Raw genomic sequence first — 21,352 nt, 5'->3', positions numbered from 1 at the left:
GTGAGCCAGCTGGGAGGGCATGGAAGCAGGAGAAATGGCATGCCCCAAGCCATGTAGTTGCATAGGTGACTGAAAGATGTCCTCTCCCCTTGTCCCTTGCCACCTGGGGGGGGGGCTGGTGCCTCTCCTTGAACAAGCCCTCACCTGAGCGCCCTAGAGCTGACTCTATAGGCAGGGGCCCAGGTGAGCTTGTCCTGTAGAGCTAAAGAGCAGAACCCGCCCCTCCCCCGTATGTCCTGTGGTGGCATAGATGGGGGAAATATTCTCTCCCCTAACCCTTTGTCAACTGTGGCAGGCAGGACAGCCCGCCTGGAGGTAAGAGTTGTGGGGCATAAGAATGTAAGAGCTAGTCCTGTCCCTCACCAACTGCAGCAATCAGAAGACCAGGCTGAACACCTCACCTGGACAAAGCAGTAGAGCTGCCCCTGGTGGTGTGAGGGCTGGAGAGCCAGGCCCAAGTGCCTGAGAGCAGAAGGGTCCTGCTCTTTGCTGCCTGCTGTGTTGGGTGAGCGAGCCGGGAGAGTGATGGAGAGGTTGCCCTCTTGGTGCTGATGAGGGAACATTGACCGGCTGACCAACCCAGTCACCACCCAGGCCCAGAACCAGGGCTATGAGTTGGTTCACTCCAACATCTGCCTCATTTATGAACTGCTGGAGTATGTGAAGGGACCAGACCCACAGATCCAAAGCTGTAGCATCTCCATCACACAGGACAACAGGATATCCAGGAGGAATCCTAGTGAGGGACCAGTATCCATAGGGTAACAGAAGCAAGAGGCCTCAGGCCAGAACAACAATCCATTGCAAAGAACACTTACAAGTAAAGATGTTGTATGGACTAAGGTATACTTTGTGACTCACTGGACCACACTAGCTTCCATTTGGAGATTTTGTTGTTTTGTTGGCTATACTTTTACATTTTGTCTTGTTTTTTGGGGGGACACAATGGTAAAGGGCACAGGGGAAGGAATGGGGAGATTAGTGGGATTGGGATGCATGATGTGAAATGCACAGAGTCAATAAAAAGATAAAAAAGAAAAATAGAAGAGAAAATAATCTAGAACTAAAATCTGACATCTAGTGTTCACTGGTAGTAACTGCATGGTGTTGGCTAACTATCTGGCCTTCTTATAACATGCACTGTACTCTGTGCAGTCTTCAAAATCTCATGTCCATTTTGCCTAGGAGACACAGATCTTTCTAGCGAAGGGAAAGCTAGGGAGCAGCCCCTACATGGTGCCTTTTCCTTTCGCTTATTCTGAAATGGAGGAATAGGAGATATGAACAAAAGTTTCCTAAGGAAAAGAAAATCACTGAGGTCGTGAGCTAGGTTGAAACAGTGGTCGGGGCATGTGACAACCCACCCTGCTGAGGTTTATGTGGGATCTGGAAAAAGCAGAGCTATATGCAGTCAACCTTTCTGATTTATTGCAGTCTTCAGGTATAGTACAAGGTTGACACCAGGAAGGACAAGGGGATTCATAAACTGATGTTTGGAACAAAAAAAAAAAAAAAAAAAAAAAAAATCTTGGGCTTAGAGAAACTCTCAAAAAGTGAAGTCTGCCTCCTCTAAAGCAAAAATATATGCCAACATTATGTTATATCTCTGCTATGCTAATATTCGCCCACTAAACACTTTTTAAGCAACCATTACAAACAAGAAAGAAGATATCATTATTATAATTTGGGCCATACTATTCAATGCTTTTGTTCTGAGTTCTAGAGCTTACCAAGGTTCAAGAAAAATGATCTAAACTTTGGCTCGAAAGTGGACACCTTAAGGGAATTTAATGTATAGTTACCTCATTGGCTTCCTAAGAAGTCAAATCACTTCAATGAAGGCATTAGTTAAAACATAGAATGAAAAAAGTTTCAGCTTTCTTTCCCGGGGTGAATGCCAATCTCTTTTCTACAGAATTTCGAGAACATTCTATTCTTGGTTGTGCCTGCCACGTTTCGTTAGTGGATCTCAGGAAGTGAATTCATTCTTAAAAAACAGTAGACACTTAAAAGACCTGGGAAGGCCCATCCATAACAGACAAGTGCTCATCTTGGAGACATGGGGCTTGTTACCTCTACTGCCCAACCATAGCTGTGCCATACAAAGCTCTCCACTCTTTGCCAAGGGCTCCTCTGTCTCAATGAGCATCATTGAGCTGCTTGCAGATCTATTCCCTTCCTCTGTACCTCTTTAGTTAAATTTTAGCTAGGTTATACTTTTCTGTAACTGCTTTATGTTTACATACGATGTACTTTCCATTATCATATATTCTAATACACCATACAAGTTCACATTAATGTGGTTGTATTATAATTAATCAGTGTGTTGCTTTAAAAAGTTTTTTTCCTGCATAAGCAGCGCTTTTATATAAATCTCTGCAGTTTGTTTTAAAATAAATGTTACAGGTAGAAGTTAGGTTAAAGGTCTATCCCTTTGTTAGATTCCAGCTCATTTTCTATAAATGGTTCTTTTTTTCCCCATTTTTTATTGCAAAATAACACAGATACACAGATGTCTTTGGGCCATTGTAACTTGATGGCTTTTCACAAAGTGAAACCTATCTAGGAAGTGCCTAAACATGGGAAGAAACCCAGCCCCTCTGAGCTAGATAGCACATTTCTGACTGCAAAAGCTGTAGACTGCTGTTGCCTGGTTTGTTTCAGACTGTGTAAACAGAGTCATCACCTGTAATCCTGTTTCCCCTCGATTTTCAGCCCATGCATTTTTAAAGTTCACCACAGTGCAACAGAGACTTCTCCTTTCACATTATCTTGTGGTTTTCCTTCATCCAAGACAATCTCACGTAACTTGGACTGGCCTCAGAATCATTGTGTAGCTGATGATGTGAGTTCTGCCTCCTCCTCCTGAGGAGTAGGCTTACAGGCCTGCCCCACAACTCCGGCCTCTTGTTTTGTGTTCTTGACCCTCAGCAAGATTTCAGGGCTCGATCATTTCTCATCTTAGAGGTTTATCTCTGTGATGGTCATCTTATGGCATTTTTCTGTTTTCCTATTTTCTTTCTAGAGCCTTTGCCTCCATTCACCTTAAAAGTGGGTTTATTCAACGTCTTGCTATAAGCAGTTTTAGTGAAACTCCTGGCTTATTTCTGTCTGCATCCTGATGATTCTTGATTATATGTTTATGTCTGTATCAATTATCATTAGGAAGAAACAAAGCAATAATAATAACACCAAGACTGAGGCAGGTGATACTCATGTTGAGTCAGGCCTAAAGATAATGAGCATCCCAAGGGCAGAAATTAGACCATATTCTCCCGAGAGTTTTATGGACTCTCCTTTATCCCTCTGGCAGCAAGGATGGGTTTCTAGGTAACCATTGGTTAAGCATCACCTAGGAATAAAGCCATCCTCACAAAGTCTTATTATTAAAATGTCCTGCACATCAATAATTTTGTCTCTTTTTCTCAGAATAAACTCCAAATCTTTGGATTTTGCCTAATTTTCGTAGTTAAGATTTTACAAGCTCTAGGGGATAGGGAAACAGTGGTTTCTACATGGTGAAGTAAACTATGAGTCTATATAAATTCAGCCATTACATTTATGTCTGCTCTCATCATGGTGTGTAACTTTTCCTTTATGGATCTTGAAAATGGCATATACCTAGACCAACAGAAATTACATAAGCTCCTGAGATGGCTTATCAGGTAAAGTTGTGGACCACTGAGTCTGGTGGCCTGAATTTGAGCTGAGACCCACATAGTGGAAACAGAAAGCTAACCCTTACCCATTGTCCTCTGATTTATACAAGGAGATCCAATAACATAAACAAGAATCACAACAGTAAAATAATAATAAAGCATTGGTTTAATTATTTGAGAACTAAAATAAAATTTCAGAGTTCTGGTTTTCCAGTACTGATCATACCCAATATAATCTTCAATCAAGCATTTATTGTCCTAAGATTTCAAGGTTCTTCATTGTAATAAGATTAAAATTATGGTATCAAAATTCTAGGATTATAAACATATGCCTATAGAAAATATGTATGCAACATATCTTATATGCCATTTTTATAACTTCATACACACCCGTATGTGAATTTCAGATTTTCATGAAAGAGCAAATTATAATTCGGGTGTCTGGAACAGTTCATGGGTAAGGTCTGGTCTTCTGATGCCAGTTGTTCATCCATCCAAGGCAAATGACAGGGACAAATGAGAAATGCAAATCCTCAGGCCTTGCCAGGTGCTCTCTGCATCAGAAACTATGCGGGAGGGGTCAGCATTTGTGTTACAACCTCTCCTCCAGGTGACTCTGATAAACAGGAAGCTGTGAGACCCACTCCAGGGAAGAACTACAGCTTAATGCTACCATCAGCACCAGCAGTCAGTCACGGAAGGGGAAAATACCAAGAGCTCTGGTAGGTTGCTCTGACATCCTGCTGGGAGCAGGAGGATTTTACAGTAGGAGTAGGGGCCGATGGCCCCCTGGTTAAGTCACTCTTATTTATGCAATGTCTCTAACGTAGGCCAGGAATGGCTGGCTTTAAAGACTTCTTTCCTGAAGGGGATCCTAACAAAGGACATACACCCTGTATTCTGAGACTCAGCTACTGGGACCCTAGCCTCCAGAGTTCTTGATGGTAGAAATCTAAGGCAGAAACAGTTTCACAGGGAGATCTTGCACAGTTTCTTCAGGCCCTTTTCAACGACACGCCTTTTTTTAAAATTTAATTCACCCCTCACTGGTAGCTGAAAGGGGGGTGTATGTTCAGGGATAGGAGAATATTCTTGGAGTTTCTCTTAGCTAAAGGTGAGCTTGTGTAGAGAAAGCCGCGGGGGTGAGAATAAGCCTATGGAACCGACAAGGCAAGAACTGAGCATGGACACTTTTCAAGAGGTTTATAGAGGCTGTGTTGTCATCCAGGACATTTCCCTGGGAGGGGAATCCTCGGCTCTGCAACTTCCTGGCCAGTGTGAGGGCCACCAGTCGGCTGTAACCTTTCCTGCGATGCTCAGGTAGGGTGTAGCCATGACACATGGTAGCAAACTGGTCTGTGATACCCCAGGACACCGGGTTTCCCTTCTCATCACGCACACACACGCTGGGAAAGCAGGCGATGAGCTTAGCTATGTACCGCAGGCACTGCTGGTTGCCACCACGTGACCAGGTCCGGTTGAGGAGATCAGCATCTGAGACACTCAGGTAGGTGAGTCTCGGGGAAGGCCCAGTTCTAGAAGAAAAGAAATAAATGGGGCCTCGGAGTCACACGACCACCACCAGCTACCCTTTTCGTACCGACTTCAAATGGAAATCATCTCCGAGACTACGTCTGGCTCTTTCAACCAGTTAGAACCTAAACACTTCCCACTTGAAAGACGAAACATTCATGCCGAGTTTAGTTTTATGCGCACTTGTTTTCGTGAGCTCTGCAGACTGCGGTGTGGCCCGCACTGCTGCTGCATCTTCACTCTCTGGGAGACGAAGTACAACTTAATTTGAGTTTGGATAGATTTTGTAGTGATGCAGAAGGGAAACCGACTCTTAAGGTTCATCCGTTTAGGAGCAGGCAGCTGACAGGAATAACCCCCAAAGGAGGCAGACATCTAGCTGATGCGAATCACGTGGTTCCCTTGTTTGCTCCGGCCTGTGTCCCACTTGCTATTACCTGGATGGTTGAAGTGTTGGAGCATCTTTTAATTTTGAATGCTGCCAGATTCTTGAATCATTCCTTGCACAAATAAGCTAGGTGACAGTTAACACACACACACACACACACACACACACACACACACACAGAGAGAGAGAGAGAGAGAGACAGACAGACACAGACAGACACACACACGGTTACTTATCTATTATTATTATTATTATCATTACTTTCATCCAGATTGCCCTTAAAAGACTTTTGTGACGTCTTAGGCAATCCAGATTTTTTTTTTTTTTTTGAACACCAATATTTTGAGACTAAATAGTAGCCTAGCATTCAGGATAGTTCTGGCTAGAAAATGATTATGTTTCTATGCTTATATACATTGTCTGGAAGAATAAGCGTGGACAGGCTTTTCCCTCTAGATTGAATATTCCAATTTTTCACGGGCCAAGTTTTGAAGGCCAGTAGCTTTTAGTTATTTTAAACTTTTTATAGAAGAGTCTGGTAATTTAAAATGTAAAAGCCTTGAAAGAAGGGGCTGAGCTGGAGAGATGGCTCAGTGGCTGCTTTTCCAGAGGTTCTGAGTTCGATTCCTAGCACCCACATGGCGGCTCGCTACCATCTGTAACGGGATCTGATATCTTCTTCTGGCATGCAGGTACACACACAGACCGAGAACTCCTAAACATAAATTAATCTTAAGCAAAAAAGGAACAACGACAACAACAAAAATTACAGCCCACGGGGCTGAGTGTGACTTGAAATTTGCCACCATTGTGAATTTGTCAATACTACATGATCCATTGACTAGTAAAGACTCATATTGTATGCAGCCTTGGTGTGGTTTTATAAGTGCATCTAATTCTGCCATTCACTTTTCTTACTTGGCTATCAGCTTGAGTGAGCACTGGCCAACCTTTTATTCGGGAGTGAAGTGGGGAAACCGGCTTACAATTTTTTAGTTCAACTTTGAAAGATTCTTCACAGGAAGAACAGAGAACCTACTGCAAGCACAGATATTAGTATAGGCAGAAACATTGACAAGGCCAGCACTTCAGACACAACGCGCTACACATTTCTTTGGAGTACCATCCACATTTTGAATATGGCTTCGGGGTTAAAGACAAAATGTCCCTGCTGTGAGAGATCCTCAGCACAAGTCCCACAGCATTGGAATGAACCAGGAGATTCGGAAGAGCATACAGGAGTTTGGAGGAAATTGCAAAAAATAGGGTTACATCAAACTAAGATCTTCCAGAAGGGTGCTATGCTCACTATTACAGCACCAACACAGAGGGGTAAAAGGCTGTGCATAGCAAAAGAAACAAAACTAGGAAGGGAAACCCGGAAGAATGGGTGAAAACACTTGAAAATTATACTGCTGGGAGGCACCTAATATCCAGAGTAATAATAATAAAAATAAATGAAAGAAACTCAATGGGGATACAACCAAATGACCCATTTTAGGTATGATCAATGGGCCTGCAGAGACATTTTTAAAAACAAGGTATGCAAATGGCCAAGAGGTATATCGGAAAACTGCAAATCAAATGACAATGAAACGTGACCGCGTTACAATTAGAAAGACTCTCGTCCAAAAGTCAAAAGGCGACAAAGGAGAGTGAAGATGACAAAGGAGAACTTTATACCGCGCCCGGGAGGAAGGTAAATTAGTATAGCTACTAAGGAAAAGAGTGTGGAGATGCCTCCAAAGATTGGGATCAGAACGGTAACATGATCAAAAAATCCTGTTCCTGAGCATATACCCCAAAGTAGTAAAATGAGTCCCTGTTGACCACAGCATGGTTCACAATAAGCAAGCCGCAGATTCATGTTAAGCATTTACAAACAATGTGGCATATATACAGTGAAATAATTATTTATCCTTAAAAAGAAGATTCGATCTTACCACCTGTGAAAACATGATGGGATTGTTATTATGCTAATCAAAATAAACCAAGTGCAGAAAGACGAAAGTGAGACATGATCTCACTCACGCGAAGAATCTAAAACCATGATTTCCAGAAAGCAGAGAATGAAGTAGTGGCTAAGTGAAGCTAGAGAAAGCAAGGGGGAGGGCGGGGGTTGATTTTTCTTTTAAGAATCTTTGTCTTACCCAGGAGTCTGGCACACACCTTTAATGACAACACATGGGAAGCAGAGGCAGGTAGATCTCTGAGTTTGAGGGCAGCCTGGTTCACAGAGAGTTCCAGGACAGCCAGGGCTACACAGAGAAACCCTGTGTCCAACCCCCACTCCCACCCCACCCAAAAAATAATCATTGTCTTTTAGGCATACATCTTAAAGTAGCTAGGACTAAAGATGAAGTGTATGATATTCTGTTTTAATTAACCGAGTAGGTGTGCAGCATTCATAGGTATGGTTCTCACAATGTTATGTGGAAGGGTGTCCCTGTGCAGGGAGAGGTCACTGGGTGTATGCGAAAGATTACCCCTGTCCTGGGGGAGGGTTTTCTCCTTTCAATATTAGCATGTGCTTGAAGTTTCCATAGTGAGAAAACATAGAAGAAAGTCCTCGTGATTTCCTGGGACTTCCTGTGAATTTAGGTTTAGTTTGTTCACCAAATCCTTCAACACCTAGTATAGGAGCAGAGAAACTAACATGCATGGTGATGAGTGCTTTTTAATCAACCTTGTTTCATTCTTTAGAACACAAACAAACAAAAAACAAAAACACTTGAAAAAGATACTAAATCCTCATTCTTTTTAATTTACTTAACTTTTCAAAAGAAAGTGTGTATGTGTTTGCACATGTTAACATGAGGTGTCTTGTTCTTCCTTCAGTCTGTTTTTTATTTTTTTGGTTTTTTTTTTTTCTTTTTTCTTTCTTTTTTTTTTTTTGAGACAGGGTCTCTCAATGAACCCAAGTTGACTAGTTCAGCTTGACTGGATGGCCAGCAAGCTTCAGAGAGGCTCTTATTTGCCCCAGAGAAACAGGTGTTTGCTGCCACAAGCAATTTTGAAGTGAGTGCTGGCATCTCGAACTTAGGTATTTGGTCTATCTATCTCTCCAGCTCCTAGACCCCAATTCCTGAGAAGAGACTGAGGTTTAGGAAGCATAAGCTGAAAGGAAGATGCTAATGATGCGAGGCCTCCAAAAAAGAAAGAAGAGGGAAGGCAGTCACACACTGGCAGTGTTTTCAAGGACCACCTTCTCAAACTGGGTTTCCTGAGATCAGTTCTTGGCCTCAGAATTCACTTGTATGTTTTATTTCAACTGTGTACAAAATGGAATCATGATAGTTCTACTGTAGAGGACAGACAGAAAAGAAAAACAGAAAGGGAGGGGGATATATTTAAATCATCTAGTCCTGTGTCCTTAAAAGCTTAACATAAATCGTTAATATACCTCCAGCTTTAAACAACATAAATCTTAACAACCCTAGATTTAGACCACAGGGATTATTTACAATTATATCACAAAAGAAGGAACCAAGAAATGAGTTTTCTATGTATACTATATATACTATGAAAATGCAGCTTTTTTTCAGAAAAATAATAAGCATATTCTGACATTGTTTTGGGGACTTGCATAATGATAAATCCAGCTCTAAATGCAATACTTGTTTTACATACAGGAAATCGTGGTCTGGCACAGATGAAACAGGAGAAAAATGGACAGCCTTGAAGGAAGCCAGCTTTATATCCAAATCCAATAGCTTTGCATTGGCAACAGCTTTGGAAACAGCGTATAATTCACTTTGCAGCCCTGGATAATGAAAGACAGAAAATCATGGTCATTTACTTCAATGTTTGTATGCCAAATGTCATCAATTACCATGATTTGATACCCTGTCATGTCTTAACCATGATATAGTCAGTTACATATGTATTACTACAGGTATTCTTTACCTGGACCTACAAATGAAATCATAACTGCAGAAGCCAGAAGATGGTGTCAGATTCCATGGAGCTAATGTCACAGGTGGACGTGAGCTGCCTAACACTGACACAGGTGCTGGAAACTGAACTCTGATCCTCTGGAAGAACCGAAAGAACCTTAACCACGGATCTATCTCTCCAGTCTCCATGATAGGTCTTTCTATACCTCTCCTGTGTACATGATATAGGAGGAAAATGTGAGTGTATGTGCTTTGAACTTGACCTTACCTTGTATTTGAAAAACTTGGTCCCAGTTAATAACATCATTATCTTCCAATAGCTCTCGGTAAGCTCTGAGATCTTTGTAGAACACGGCATATGCATTAGTGTAATGGTCAAGGTCATCTGTCTCAGCCTAGGACAGAAGACATAGTCATGAACACAATACCCGAGAATACAATCTGTGTAATCCATGTCCTAGAAAGATTAGCTATTATTACTACCTAGCTAATTTTCAATTGCTCAAATGAGTTTCCTGGAAACAGAGAAACAGGAATGAGGCTAGTATACTACAGTGAGGAAAATGGAGAGTTTGTGATTTTTTTTTCTCGATTCTTCCAGAACTAAGACAGTTTTAAGATCTTTCAGACTTTTTAAGGGTTTAATTTATAAAAATAAAAGACAGTAATGGCCACCAACTGCAGTCTCAACTGAGAGACTGTTTGGAGGCTGAGGCAGGAGGTTTGCTTGATTCTAAGAGGCTAGCCCAAGGACTACAGACTCCACTTCAAAAACACAGACAGCCGCAGCACAAGATGAAGAAGTAGTTGGCTGAAAATGTAGCTCGGTAGCAGAACAGAGTAGAGCATAGGCCAAACTCTGGTCTTCTAGTTTGCTTTCTGTTGCTATGAGAAAACACTCTGATCAAAAGGCTTGGGACCAGGTATTTGGCCTACACTTCCTGGACACAGTTCATTACTGTGGCAGCAACTGAAGAAGGTCCCATTGAGGAATGCTTCTTCCTGGTTTTGGTTCAGCTTGCTTTCTTATGTGGCTAGAGTCTCCCACACCAAAAGCTGTCCGAATCCCCACTCATCACAGACATGGCATCAGGCCAGCGGAACCTGAGCAGTGCCTCAATTGAGATTGCCTTGGATGACTCTAGAACTCTTCACGTTAGGAGCTGAAGCTCATCAGGACACCTGGCTTTAACCGCTACCCACACACACACACACACACACACACAAACACACACACACACAGAGAGAGAAAAGCTAAACCTCAGTGAGTACAATGTAAGAATGACAGCCCTTACTGTCTTCCTCCTGTGGAGGGCAGTTCATCTTGGATCACTTGCTGTTATTTTTGGCCTCAGAGGGAGAAGGAGGCCATTGATCTCATAAATTTTCTCAATTTTTTTTTTCAAATTCCCAAAGTCATCAGTCATAAGAATGTAGTAGGACGAATTTGTGTTAGAGGCCACACCCCTGTGGGCATGAAGGGAAGGTGAAGAAGCATGGGGCGGGCTCTCTCTCTCTCTCCCTGTCTCTCTCTTGGGTCTCAGATTGGGATGGAATGGTAAAGACTGAATCTTCTGGAGCAGAAATACCACACCAGTTCTTTACCATTGTCTGTGTAAGGTGTTCACCAATAAAACACCTATTTATCATTTATCCTGAGTCTAGTGAACTCATTTACCTCGCCTTCAATAAGAACTCCCCTACTTGGTATGGTGATGGTGGCTCACGCCTGTAATCCCAGCACTCGGAGGCAGAGGCCGGTGAATCTTTGTGAGTTCGAGGCCAGCTAATCTATAAAGTGAGTTCCAGGACAGCCAGAGCTGTTACACAGAGAAACACTGTTAAAAAAAAAAAAAAAGACAAGAACAAACAAACAAACAAACTAAGAAAAAGAAATCCCCTACTAGTGAAGGAGCTACATAGTGTATGCTTCATCTTCTAGAGATGGTGAGGCACTGAGGGGACATTTCCAGTCTTCCATATTTCTGAGACTCCAAAGGAGTCAGTTACAAACTAGTGACGAAATGCTTACCATGTTGAGATAATGTGTGCTATTTATAATGGTCATACTGTTCCCTTTATCTAACCTGTTCTTTCCAGTAGGTGCCAATTTAACTTATAACGCTTCTTATTGGCTTTTCAGCTCTGTACCTCTCTCTGTCGCCTGGTGATGACAGCTTTGAAGTCCGGCCATGAGTCCAATACTACTTCCTTTTGAAAGGGATTTCCACGGTTTATGTTCATCACTGCTCCATAAACCTGAGCCAGGGATCCAGAGACAAGACAATCATACCACTAACTCTTCTAGCTGGGTCACCTTCTTCCGGATCTACTCTAAAATCCCAGTCCTTGTTTCATTAAGAAAATGTCTGTCCTAACATCATCATGCATACACAGAAATAGTGAAAGTTGTAGCTTGGCAAGGATAGTTGAGCTAATAATATTCATAGTATTTTCATCATCATAATCAAACAGGAAGCAACCTAAATGTCCATCAACTCAAAAGCAACTTCAATGCTCACAGAAGCCCCGTTTTTAAATTTATTATAATCATTGATTTATGAAAGCTTTATCACTGTCACATAGTGATCAGCACCGTTGGGTTTTAGATCGGAGGCTTGAGTAACCAAGACATAAGAAACCAACAATTAGACTTCAGTCCTCAAGTATATTCTTACCTTCAGCGCCACTAAAATTCACAATCTTCCATCATTTAAAACATGTTGCATCAGAAATAACAAAGTCTACCATTGCCGGTATTCCCCAACAGAATCCTCTAGAGACACAGAAGTATGACAGAAGCAGAGTGGAAAAATAACTTGTGCTCATCAAAGAAGAGCAGGAATAGCCACACATCTGCCATTATCTCCAAAATCAATACAATAGAGAAACTTGATATGACAAGGCTTACTCTACCTTGAGTGATTCAGGAAAGTGACTCTTCAACATTCTCTCCAGTGTAAGTAATTTGGTGGAGCAGTTTAGCACCAGCATCGTCTCCAAAGATACGTACTTTCCGCACCTAACTAGAAACTTGAAGATAGACATTTAATTTCTGCCTCTTAACACTGATCCTACTAGGACTATGCTTGTGGGGCGATTTTCTTTTGGTATAATGCCAATGCTTCCTTTAAAAGTGGATGGAAAATGGGAGGTGGGGAGGCTGCAGGGGGTGGGTAAACAAGCGAGTATGTGGAAATGGAGATCACTAGACCTAGTCCTTTATGGCGGGAGTTCCACACTCACTACATTCTGCTCATCCTCAGCATGGAACTTGTAAGAGCTGTGCTTTTACCATTATGTATGTTTGTTTCAGTTAGTCTCAGGTAGCTTTGGTAGGAAGAGGGGAAGGCCTTCCTGGCTTGTTATTTTTCCTTACAATCACCTGCATGTAAGTTCCATGTTATATGAAAGAAATACAGACACCCATGGACCAATGGACATGGGGAGGAAAGAGAAATAACTGGGTTTGACACAATAAAATGGAATATTATCCTCAACTCCTTTAGAGCCTATGGTATCCCTAGCTCTGGAGGCCCCTCCTCTATTGGAGGAACTATAGTGCTTGTCAACAAGCATTACCTTTAGTTTGTCCCGAACTCTTTCCTGTCTCTTAATTGAAGGGTAAAGTGAAATCAAATGCTAGCTATAACATTCCCTAAATGCTGTGGTATAATTTTTTGAACACAGGTAAATAAATGTACCTGTATCTCTCTCTATAAAACAAGTTGAAATTAAAATTCAGGCCAATGGAAAATAAGCTATAAAAGGAATATAGCCAAGAGAAAGTTTGATCTATAAACATAGACTCTGATCCTGAAGATCGAATATTACTCCTAGATTCCAAATGTGATGACTGGCTGCCTTCTAACTAAGATTTATTTATAACTGCCGAATCAATCCTGGCAATGTTGTAGCAGTTATCTGTGGATGTGCAAAGATCAACAGAGAACTTTATTATTCTATTTTATTTCATAATGTAAACAAGAGTCCCTATTTAGTGCTATTCTTACTTAATTAAAATCTTTTTCTTTCTTCCTTTCTTTTTCTTTTTGCAATTTTAAATGTGAGGATAAGCAACGGTGCAGTGTTTGGCTCTAAAAGGGACAGCTATGTCACCTCTCTAAGGTTCAGGGAGTATATAGAAGAGGGGTTAGGAAGAAAGAGCCAGAGAGTGGGAGATGTGCAGCGGGAGATGTTCCCTTGACACGGCATGCCTATTGCACTCATCGACTTGCTGTGGCTGTGGTTATCTAAGATGAGACCTGTCAACATTTCGTCACGGATGGGTCGTGAGAGGTCTCCGCATCTCTGCTATTGACTGGTGGCAATGAACAGGTGTTAAGGGAGGGTGTGTCATTTTCTTCAGTGATGTAACCATTGATGAGTGGCCCTTGCTCCAGTGAATAGCCTCCTACCCATGCTCCCCAGAAAGGAACTCTAATTAAATGCAGTGGCCTTGCGCAAAAGGGAAACATGAAGGGGAGGGGGACTCGTTAAGAAGGGTTCCACTGGAGAGGACGGGGGATGATAGCAGAATGGTAGGTAGCAGGGGTGAAATGAAATAAAGTTCATGCCATACATATATGAAGCTGTCAGATAATTAAAAATGGCTCCCGGGCATAGTGCATAAACACTGCTTAGATATTCCTAAGCGCAAGGTGTCTTGCAGGTAAAGCATGTTAGGTAAACATTATTAAAGCATGAGTTTTAGTGTTACTGACCAGTTCAATGAGAGCCAATCAAAAATACATATGGAATAAACAATGTCTTTAAACAAAAAGAACATACAAAGTGAGGTCATGTGTTACTTGTGTGAACGAAAACAGTCTTGTAGGAACCTAACTCAGCTTCACTAGGAGCAATGTTTCAGTATCAACTCAATGTTCTACATGATGTTACAGACTAAACACCCCCCCACCCCCCATGAGAAATGGCAGGCTGGGAGCTCACATTTGACACTATCCAGTAGTTAACCCCGAGAGAAACAAACGTGATTAGGTACTACTTCAATGGTCTATAAAATGACTCCATGTTCTTTCCTGTCAGTTGCTTGCTTTTCTGTCTGCTGTCTCCACACTGCAGTCCAGTTTCCTACATTCAAAACCTTCCTGGACCAGCCTCCCTTCCAGGGTCAGCTCTTGCAACCAACAAATTCCTCAGGTGAAAAAATAAAATCAGACACTTGCCTGGGCCTTGTACATATGCTACTAATTTTAACAGACAAGATGTGAAAATGCCTGTTCAGTAAACAGCGATGAATTTTTTCTTAGGTAATCTTCATTAAATGCGAAGATTAGGTTAATGTCACAAAATAGAATATGGTAATCCCCGTGTGTAAAAAGTGTTTTCTACACACACACACACACACACACACACACACACACACACACACAGTGTTAAAGTTACCAGAGTGTCACAGTCTTCCAACTCCACTACAGGCCCCCAATAACCAGAATGTCTTCTAGAATTGGAAACTAAAGACGTGTAACCCATTTAAGTAAACTTCTACCAATACACAAACACACCAAGTCTTGACAAGGAAAATAAGTCTTTCAAGTTTTAAGAACTTGAGCTTTTTCAGGGATATTGTTTATCATCAGAGAAAAAGTACTTGGAAATTTTTATTGATTAATTATACAAGCACGGCTCTCTTGAAAAATGGTTTTTATTAACAAGTAAAACAAATTTGTTTTCATGGTGGTACACCATTTATACCACAATGGCCAGCATCCATCCATCCTTCCTTTATCCTTCCTTCCTATCTTTCTTTCTTTTTAATTTTCAGGGGAGAGCTCTTATGAACATAGGCTCCTACTACTGTCAATTATGCATCCACTTTCTCAAATGTGCAGAAATTGTAGAGTCACTACATGTCAGGTGTGATGGATGAACCTTGGAGCCTTGCCCTGGGAAAACTCCCCTCCTTATTATGGTATCTGCCATGCCAGTAAGTTTTTACATTGTATTTAAATTACAATTACTCATTTCAAACTGCTTTTAATCTTCTAGGGCTACTCTAACAAATTATTACAACTGGAGTCATTTAACACAAGTGTTCTCTTCTACAGCCTTGGAGGTTGGAAAGTGAGGGAAGGGTTTTGGTAGGCATACTGCCTCTCTAGGCAAGAGTCCTTTGCTCTTCTAGCCTTAGGAAGTTGCTTGCGTGTAGACTCTAGTTCACTGAACTGTTGTCTAGGGAAGTTCCTTACGAAGAGAACAGCAATGAATACATGGCCTCCAACGAAACCTCCATGTTAAGGCTACTAGTTTAAGAACTCATAGGTGTTTTCTGGGACAACAGATTTGCAAGTCCTACAACCATTTTCCTTCAGCTGTGCATCTCTGGATGCAGCTCCGATTTCTGATTCTGATATAAATACCATGAAACAGGAAAAAACAAACAAAAAAATCCTAAAACAAACACCCCCCCCTAATAAAAAGTCATGAACGACAAAAGGCCCTTCATCAATTAAGTTCAGTTCTTGTGTTTTCTCTCTCTGTGTGGCACTTTAGACTTTGAGGGAAATCAACCAAAATTAAGGTTAAAAATAAATATGGTCTTTGTCATTCCTTTTTAAACAGGGGAAGTTTCTTTTGAGGACCTGTAATCCACTGTCCGTAATCAACATATATTGAAGGACTTTTGGTTCAGGTGACGCATCTTTTGTTATTCAAGTTACAAAATCCCACCACAGCGGTTAAAGAGAGAAATGAAACCACAGGAAAGTGTTCTTTCCTGCAAATCCAACAATAGATCGTATCCATAAAAGGTGACTTTATCTTTTCCGTATCTCTCTTTCCTCCCTAATGATAGAGCAATGGCTTGGTGGCCATTATGTTATAACATACCTTGCTGTGGAGCGTTCAGTCGGAAACAGGTGTTTTGGCTGTGTCACCATGCAGGGCTCATTCTGTGTGAATGGTAAACTTACTCATCTGGGCTACTTTTCTCGTTAAGCCTTAGTGGAAAGAGGAGGGACAGTGGCCACACCTTGGGAAGGGGCGGGATTTATGCCGGGCCTAATAATAATCACCTCCAGCACAGCACAGGTATTCTCAGTCCATTTCCTTTCAACCCCATCTAGTTTTGTAATGCAAAATCCAATATGATGTAGTTACATACATTTTAGACATGCACTCTACCTATTTACTAGCATCCTACATGAAGGGGTGGGGGGGATAGGACAGGAAGTCAGGCAAAGGGGGTACAATAGGAAAATGATAGTTGTACCGACCGACTTCTCAGGTGTTTTTAAATTGTTTTCAAGAAAAGGATTTTGTTGCTCCAAACTTCCAAGGCTAAAAGGTCTCTCCGTAAAGGGTACTTGTGGAACTGAGAGTCATTTTGAGAATTTTAGTTCTTTCCTCATATTCTTTTAAATGAAAAGTCAGGCTGTGAATTTCCACCACCAAGCAGCCCTTCATGAGTAGCTTGGCACATGACGTACACCACAGTCTTTGGAAAACAAGTGCAGAAATGTGCCCCCGGAACTCAGAGAGTGCTTGCTCGAAGCCGTCACAGAGGAGGACACTGTTTACCATCTTAGCTGCTAAGACTAGGTAACTTAGGATGTTCTTCCTAAAAGACACTGGGGTAGCCAGCAGTTTGAGAAGTCGTTATGTCAATTACTTTGTGCTAAAATTAAGGATGTTAGACACTGGTCTATTGATAAACAAAAATGTAAGACATTGAAGGGCAATACACAGCTTTTTGTGAGTGATCCGAAGAGTTTTCTAAGTAGTGGGTATATATATATAATGAGTTTGAGGCTAGCCTGGTCTACAGAGTTATAGGACAGTCAGGGCTATGCAGGGAAACCCTGTCTTCGAAAAAAAAAAAAAATAGACTTAAAAATAAACTTGTACTGTTATTGCAGAGTAGAAACATTCGTGTGCAGAGCATCCAAGGGAATTATTTAAAATTAGAGGTCAGGTTATTTATGGCTTTTGAGACCTAAGTATCTCCTGCAATGTACATGATATCCCGTACAAGTGTACTGAGTGACATCAGACTGGTTGCTTTTGGCCTAAGGGAAAATAACAAAGGCAAAGTGCCCTTCCCAGGAAAACTAAGCAGGGTGAAGATAATTATTCTGCATATGGCCTTTATAGTAAGGTGAGCACTGCAACTCCAAATTTAAGGAAAGTGTGTGTGTGAGGGAATGTGGAATAAATATAAATGGTTTACCCCAGTAAACTCAAGTGGTAAATATGTACTTCACTTACTATTTCCAAAGAAAAACAAACATCCATGCCTCTGTAAGGGGATACACTGATACGTAGTAGTTTTGCCCAGTTGTAGTTCAGGAAGTTTCTGATTCAAGGTTCAACTGTAGGGTCCGCTTCTGAATTCTGTCACTATTTATCTTTCTGGTTCCTCAGTTCATCTACTGAATGGATATACTAGTGAACATTGTGAAGTTTAATCCCCATTTGGTTGTTAAGAGATTAAATATTGATATATGACAGGAATGTGCTTGTGTTCAAGGGCACACACACACACACACAGATGTACAATTACACAATAGTAGCATGCCACCAAATTCCCTTTGTCATATTTATCTCATTTGAAAATGGGCATTAACTTTAAGAACTTCCTTGGAAACGAAAATTTTTCTATCAGTCTACCAATGATTTCATTTAAAAATGAATTCTAAAGATTGGCACAAGCTCCAGGCCAGTCTAGGCTACAAAGGGAGGCCCTCTCTCAAAAAACTCCAAGAAGGCAAACTCCCAAGCCGACAAAGAGTGCCCGTGTGGTGCTCTAGTAGTAAGAAACACACTGCAGGCAGCTTCGTAAGAAAGGCTCACACAGCTCACACCTGTAGAGACACAATCACAATCACTCAACTGGGAAATTGGAATTTCTCTCTGTATTTGCTCTCCTTTTCTTTCTCTTTCTCAAAGCCCAATATTTCTTGACAATGAATGAAACATGAGAAGGCTTAGACATGTTTAGGAAAGAAGCCAATGCGAACAATTCAAACGCTCATTTTGACAGGTGCAAACTGCTGCGTATTTTCGGTAAACAGAGAATGAAATAATATCCAAACAAGTAAAGCAGATCCTTTAATGGTAGGCTCTACTGCAGGTGTTTCACAGTAAACAGAGCCCAATTGTTGAAGAAATGCCCAATAGAGTTGGCCGGGAATGGAGAGCTTACATAAAGAATTTTAAATGACTCATGTCATTTAAAGGCTGTAATTTACCTGTATAGTAGTTTCCCAAAACAGTTATACCAAGTTATTGTCCTATGCATTTTACTGAATACTTATTTCCCTGTTAGTTTAATTCAAATTTCCATTCTGAATTCAAAATAATTAATAAACATTTGCCGACTTAATTGGCGAAAATGCTTATTTTGTGCCTATTCAATCATTTGAAGGTTGCTATCTTTCAAATATTTATCCATTTTAAAACTTTCCCTTTAAGAATGAATCCATTTGCTCCCAGGCCAGAAGGCCTCAGGAGTGAGCAAAGCAGCTATGGGCAGGACTTTTGTGGCAAGGCAGAGGAGGAGCTGTCAGAAGCTTCGTGCTGCGTCCAAAATCTCCAAGATAGGAGTTGTCTGCAAATCCACTGACCATGTCCTCACCGTAATTAACCAGACTCAAAAAGAAAACCTCAGGAAATTCAACAAGGGTAAGAAGTACAAGCCTCTGGTCCTGCGACCCAAGGAGACTAGAGCCATGCACCACCGGCTCACCAAGCATTAAGAGAAGCTGAAGACCAAGAAGCAGCAGAGGAAAGAGAAGCCACACCCACTTCACAAGGTCAAGGCCTGATGGGAAGGTAATAAAGTGTAAGGCTCACTGGGGGGGGGGGGGGGAAGAATTAATCCATTTCCTCTTGGTATTTCCGTATTTCACTTATACTTACTTTGTGGTTATATATGAAGACTCAGTTTAATATATGTTGAGTTCCCTAGTCTGTAGTATATCCAGTATCTGGCTTGGCTCTTAAAATCTTTCTCAAAACCATCAGAGCATCATATCATATAGTGATTATCTTTGGTTGCCAGGATACAGGCTATTGCTACACTGACACCTGCTATTCATTCCTATCTTATTTAGTTACTTGGCATCTATTTGACCATAAAGAATATTAGCCATGTATTTATCTCAAATCTTTCACAAAACATATGTCAAAATAAAGCAATCAAAAAACAAAAACAAACAAACAAAAAACCCTGCATGCTTCTGATTGCCTGTTACATCCCAGGGAATAGCACAGATCTAGGTTAAAGGCGATATCCTTTAAGTAAGGAGAGTAGCCAGTCGTTGCTGCCTCTCACCGGACAGCACTGATAAGCTAAAATTCTAGTTGACTTGAAATCATTTACCAAGCAGATATTCTGGGGAAAACAGTATGACAGTATGATGGTGTAAACACGCTAGCTAATGATAACATCAATGACTTGGGGTTCTATCAGTCTAAAAAGCTTGAAGTTTTCAGTTTCAGTGCTAAGTGTGGGGTTTAAGGCACTCTGCTTTTTTTTTTTTTTTTTTTTTTTTTTTTTTGAGACAGGGTTTCCCTGTGGCTTTGGAGGCTGTCCTGGAACTAGCTCTGTAGGCCAGGCTGGTCTCGAACTTAAAGAGATCTGCCTGCCTCTGCCTCTTGAGTGCCACAAACGCCCTGCTTGATCCTGCTTAATTCTTTGGAACCCAAGCAGCTCCAGGATTCCTAAGACATGGTTTCCCTCTCTATATAAGAGACATCAATCCCAACATATTTAACTGTAGGTGAATTTCTGAGAGCTCTGCTTGGGGGATATTAGCAACATTATGGTATTTCTTTAATTAAAGTAACAAAAATAGTCTTTACTAATTTTTTTCTTACTGAAAATTCAATTGCACTTGTAAGTAGATTAAAAAAACAAAACAAAACAAAACAAAAAACCCCAAGCCAATATACTACTATTGCTTAGAGAAGATTTTTGGCCTGTATACAGAATTATTTCTTCACATACATAAGCTTACCATGAGGCAAGATTTACGCAAAACTGCTTTGCTGGGATAGAGCTTAATATAACTAACGCTGTGCTGGCAAACATTGCCACCTTGCCTGTCAGCTGGCCTTGACACATCTCATATTCTAGAGGACAGTTGCTGAGATATGATAAACACCCATGTAGGGCACTAACACAGCCTGTCTCCTGACATACATTAACAGCTTCTTAGAAAGCCCATGGATATTTGGTTAGTTGTGGGCCGCTTCTGTGCAGCTCCCAACTGCAACCCTTCTTTCTACTGCTGGGTGCCTGATCTTCCTATCTGGCCACAACTCTTACTGGCAGGGTCTCATACATTGCAGGTTACTACACTTTGTAACCCTAGACTGTGGTCTCCTTTCATCCGAGTGCCTAATACCTTCGCCAGTCAGTTCTTCTGGAATGCTGGCTTTTCCCAAAAAGCTTTATTGTTCTTTTTTCTTCCCATTTTTAAGGGGATAGATATACTTAGTTCCTTTTAAGCAATCTTCTTAGAGGATACTTTGATGATAGCAGAAAACGGCCAAGGTCTAAGCAGCCGCTAACCAAAGGACTAAAATGTCATTACCTTTGAAACAAAACATCTGGGGAAAAATACAAAAAAACAAAAAACAAAAAAACCCAAACAAACAAACAAACAAACAAACAAACAAACAAAAAAAAAAAAAAAAAAAAAAAAAAAAAACACCCCAGCAATAATTCCACAAAGATCGGGGATTTAAATAGTCATCTGGGATTGTTCAAGTTCTACAGTACCAGACAGAAAATGCATGCCATCAGTTAAAGGGAGAGACACACTCATGTTTTTACTGATTGGGTGCTATACATAAACTCTTCATATCCACAAAGCTACTTCCAATAAGTAAGTTCCATTCAGAAATCA

General features: G+C 41.0%; 1 protein-coding gene across 1 annotated transcript; it reads right to left on the bottom strand.

Moving 5' to 3' along the window:
* Nucleotides 1-4,767: 4,767 nt before the first annotated feature.
* Nucleotides 4,768-12,470, bottom strand: Glyatl3 (glycine-N-acyltransferase like 3). Its single transcript, XM_051204525.1, has 5 exons — nt 12,393-12,470; nt 11,628-11,735; nt 9,745-9,871; nt 9,211-9,343; nt 4,768-5,194 (listed from the first exon to the last, which is right to left on the bottom strand). The coding sequence occupies exons 1-5, from the start codon at nt 12,468-12,470 to the stop codon at nt 4,768-4,770; spliced, it is 873 nt and encodes a 290-aa protein (XP_051060482.1).
* Nucleotides 12,471-21,352: the final 8,882 nt, after the last annotated feature.

The sequence above is a fragment of the Phodopus roborovskii genome, unplaced genomic scaffold (genome assembly GCF_943737965.1).
Source record: "Phodopus roborovskii unplaced genomic scaffold, PHOROB, whole genome shotgun sequence".
In the NCBI taxonomy this organism is placed as follows: Eukaryota; Metazoa; Chordata; class Mammalia; order Rodentia; family Cricetidae; genus Phodopus; species Phodopus roborovskii.
This window is presented reverse-complemented; position numbering and strand designations above follow the sequence as displayed.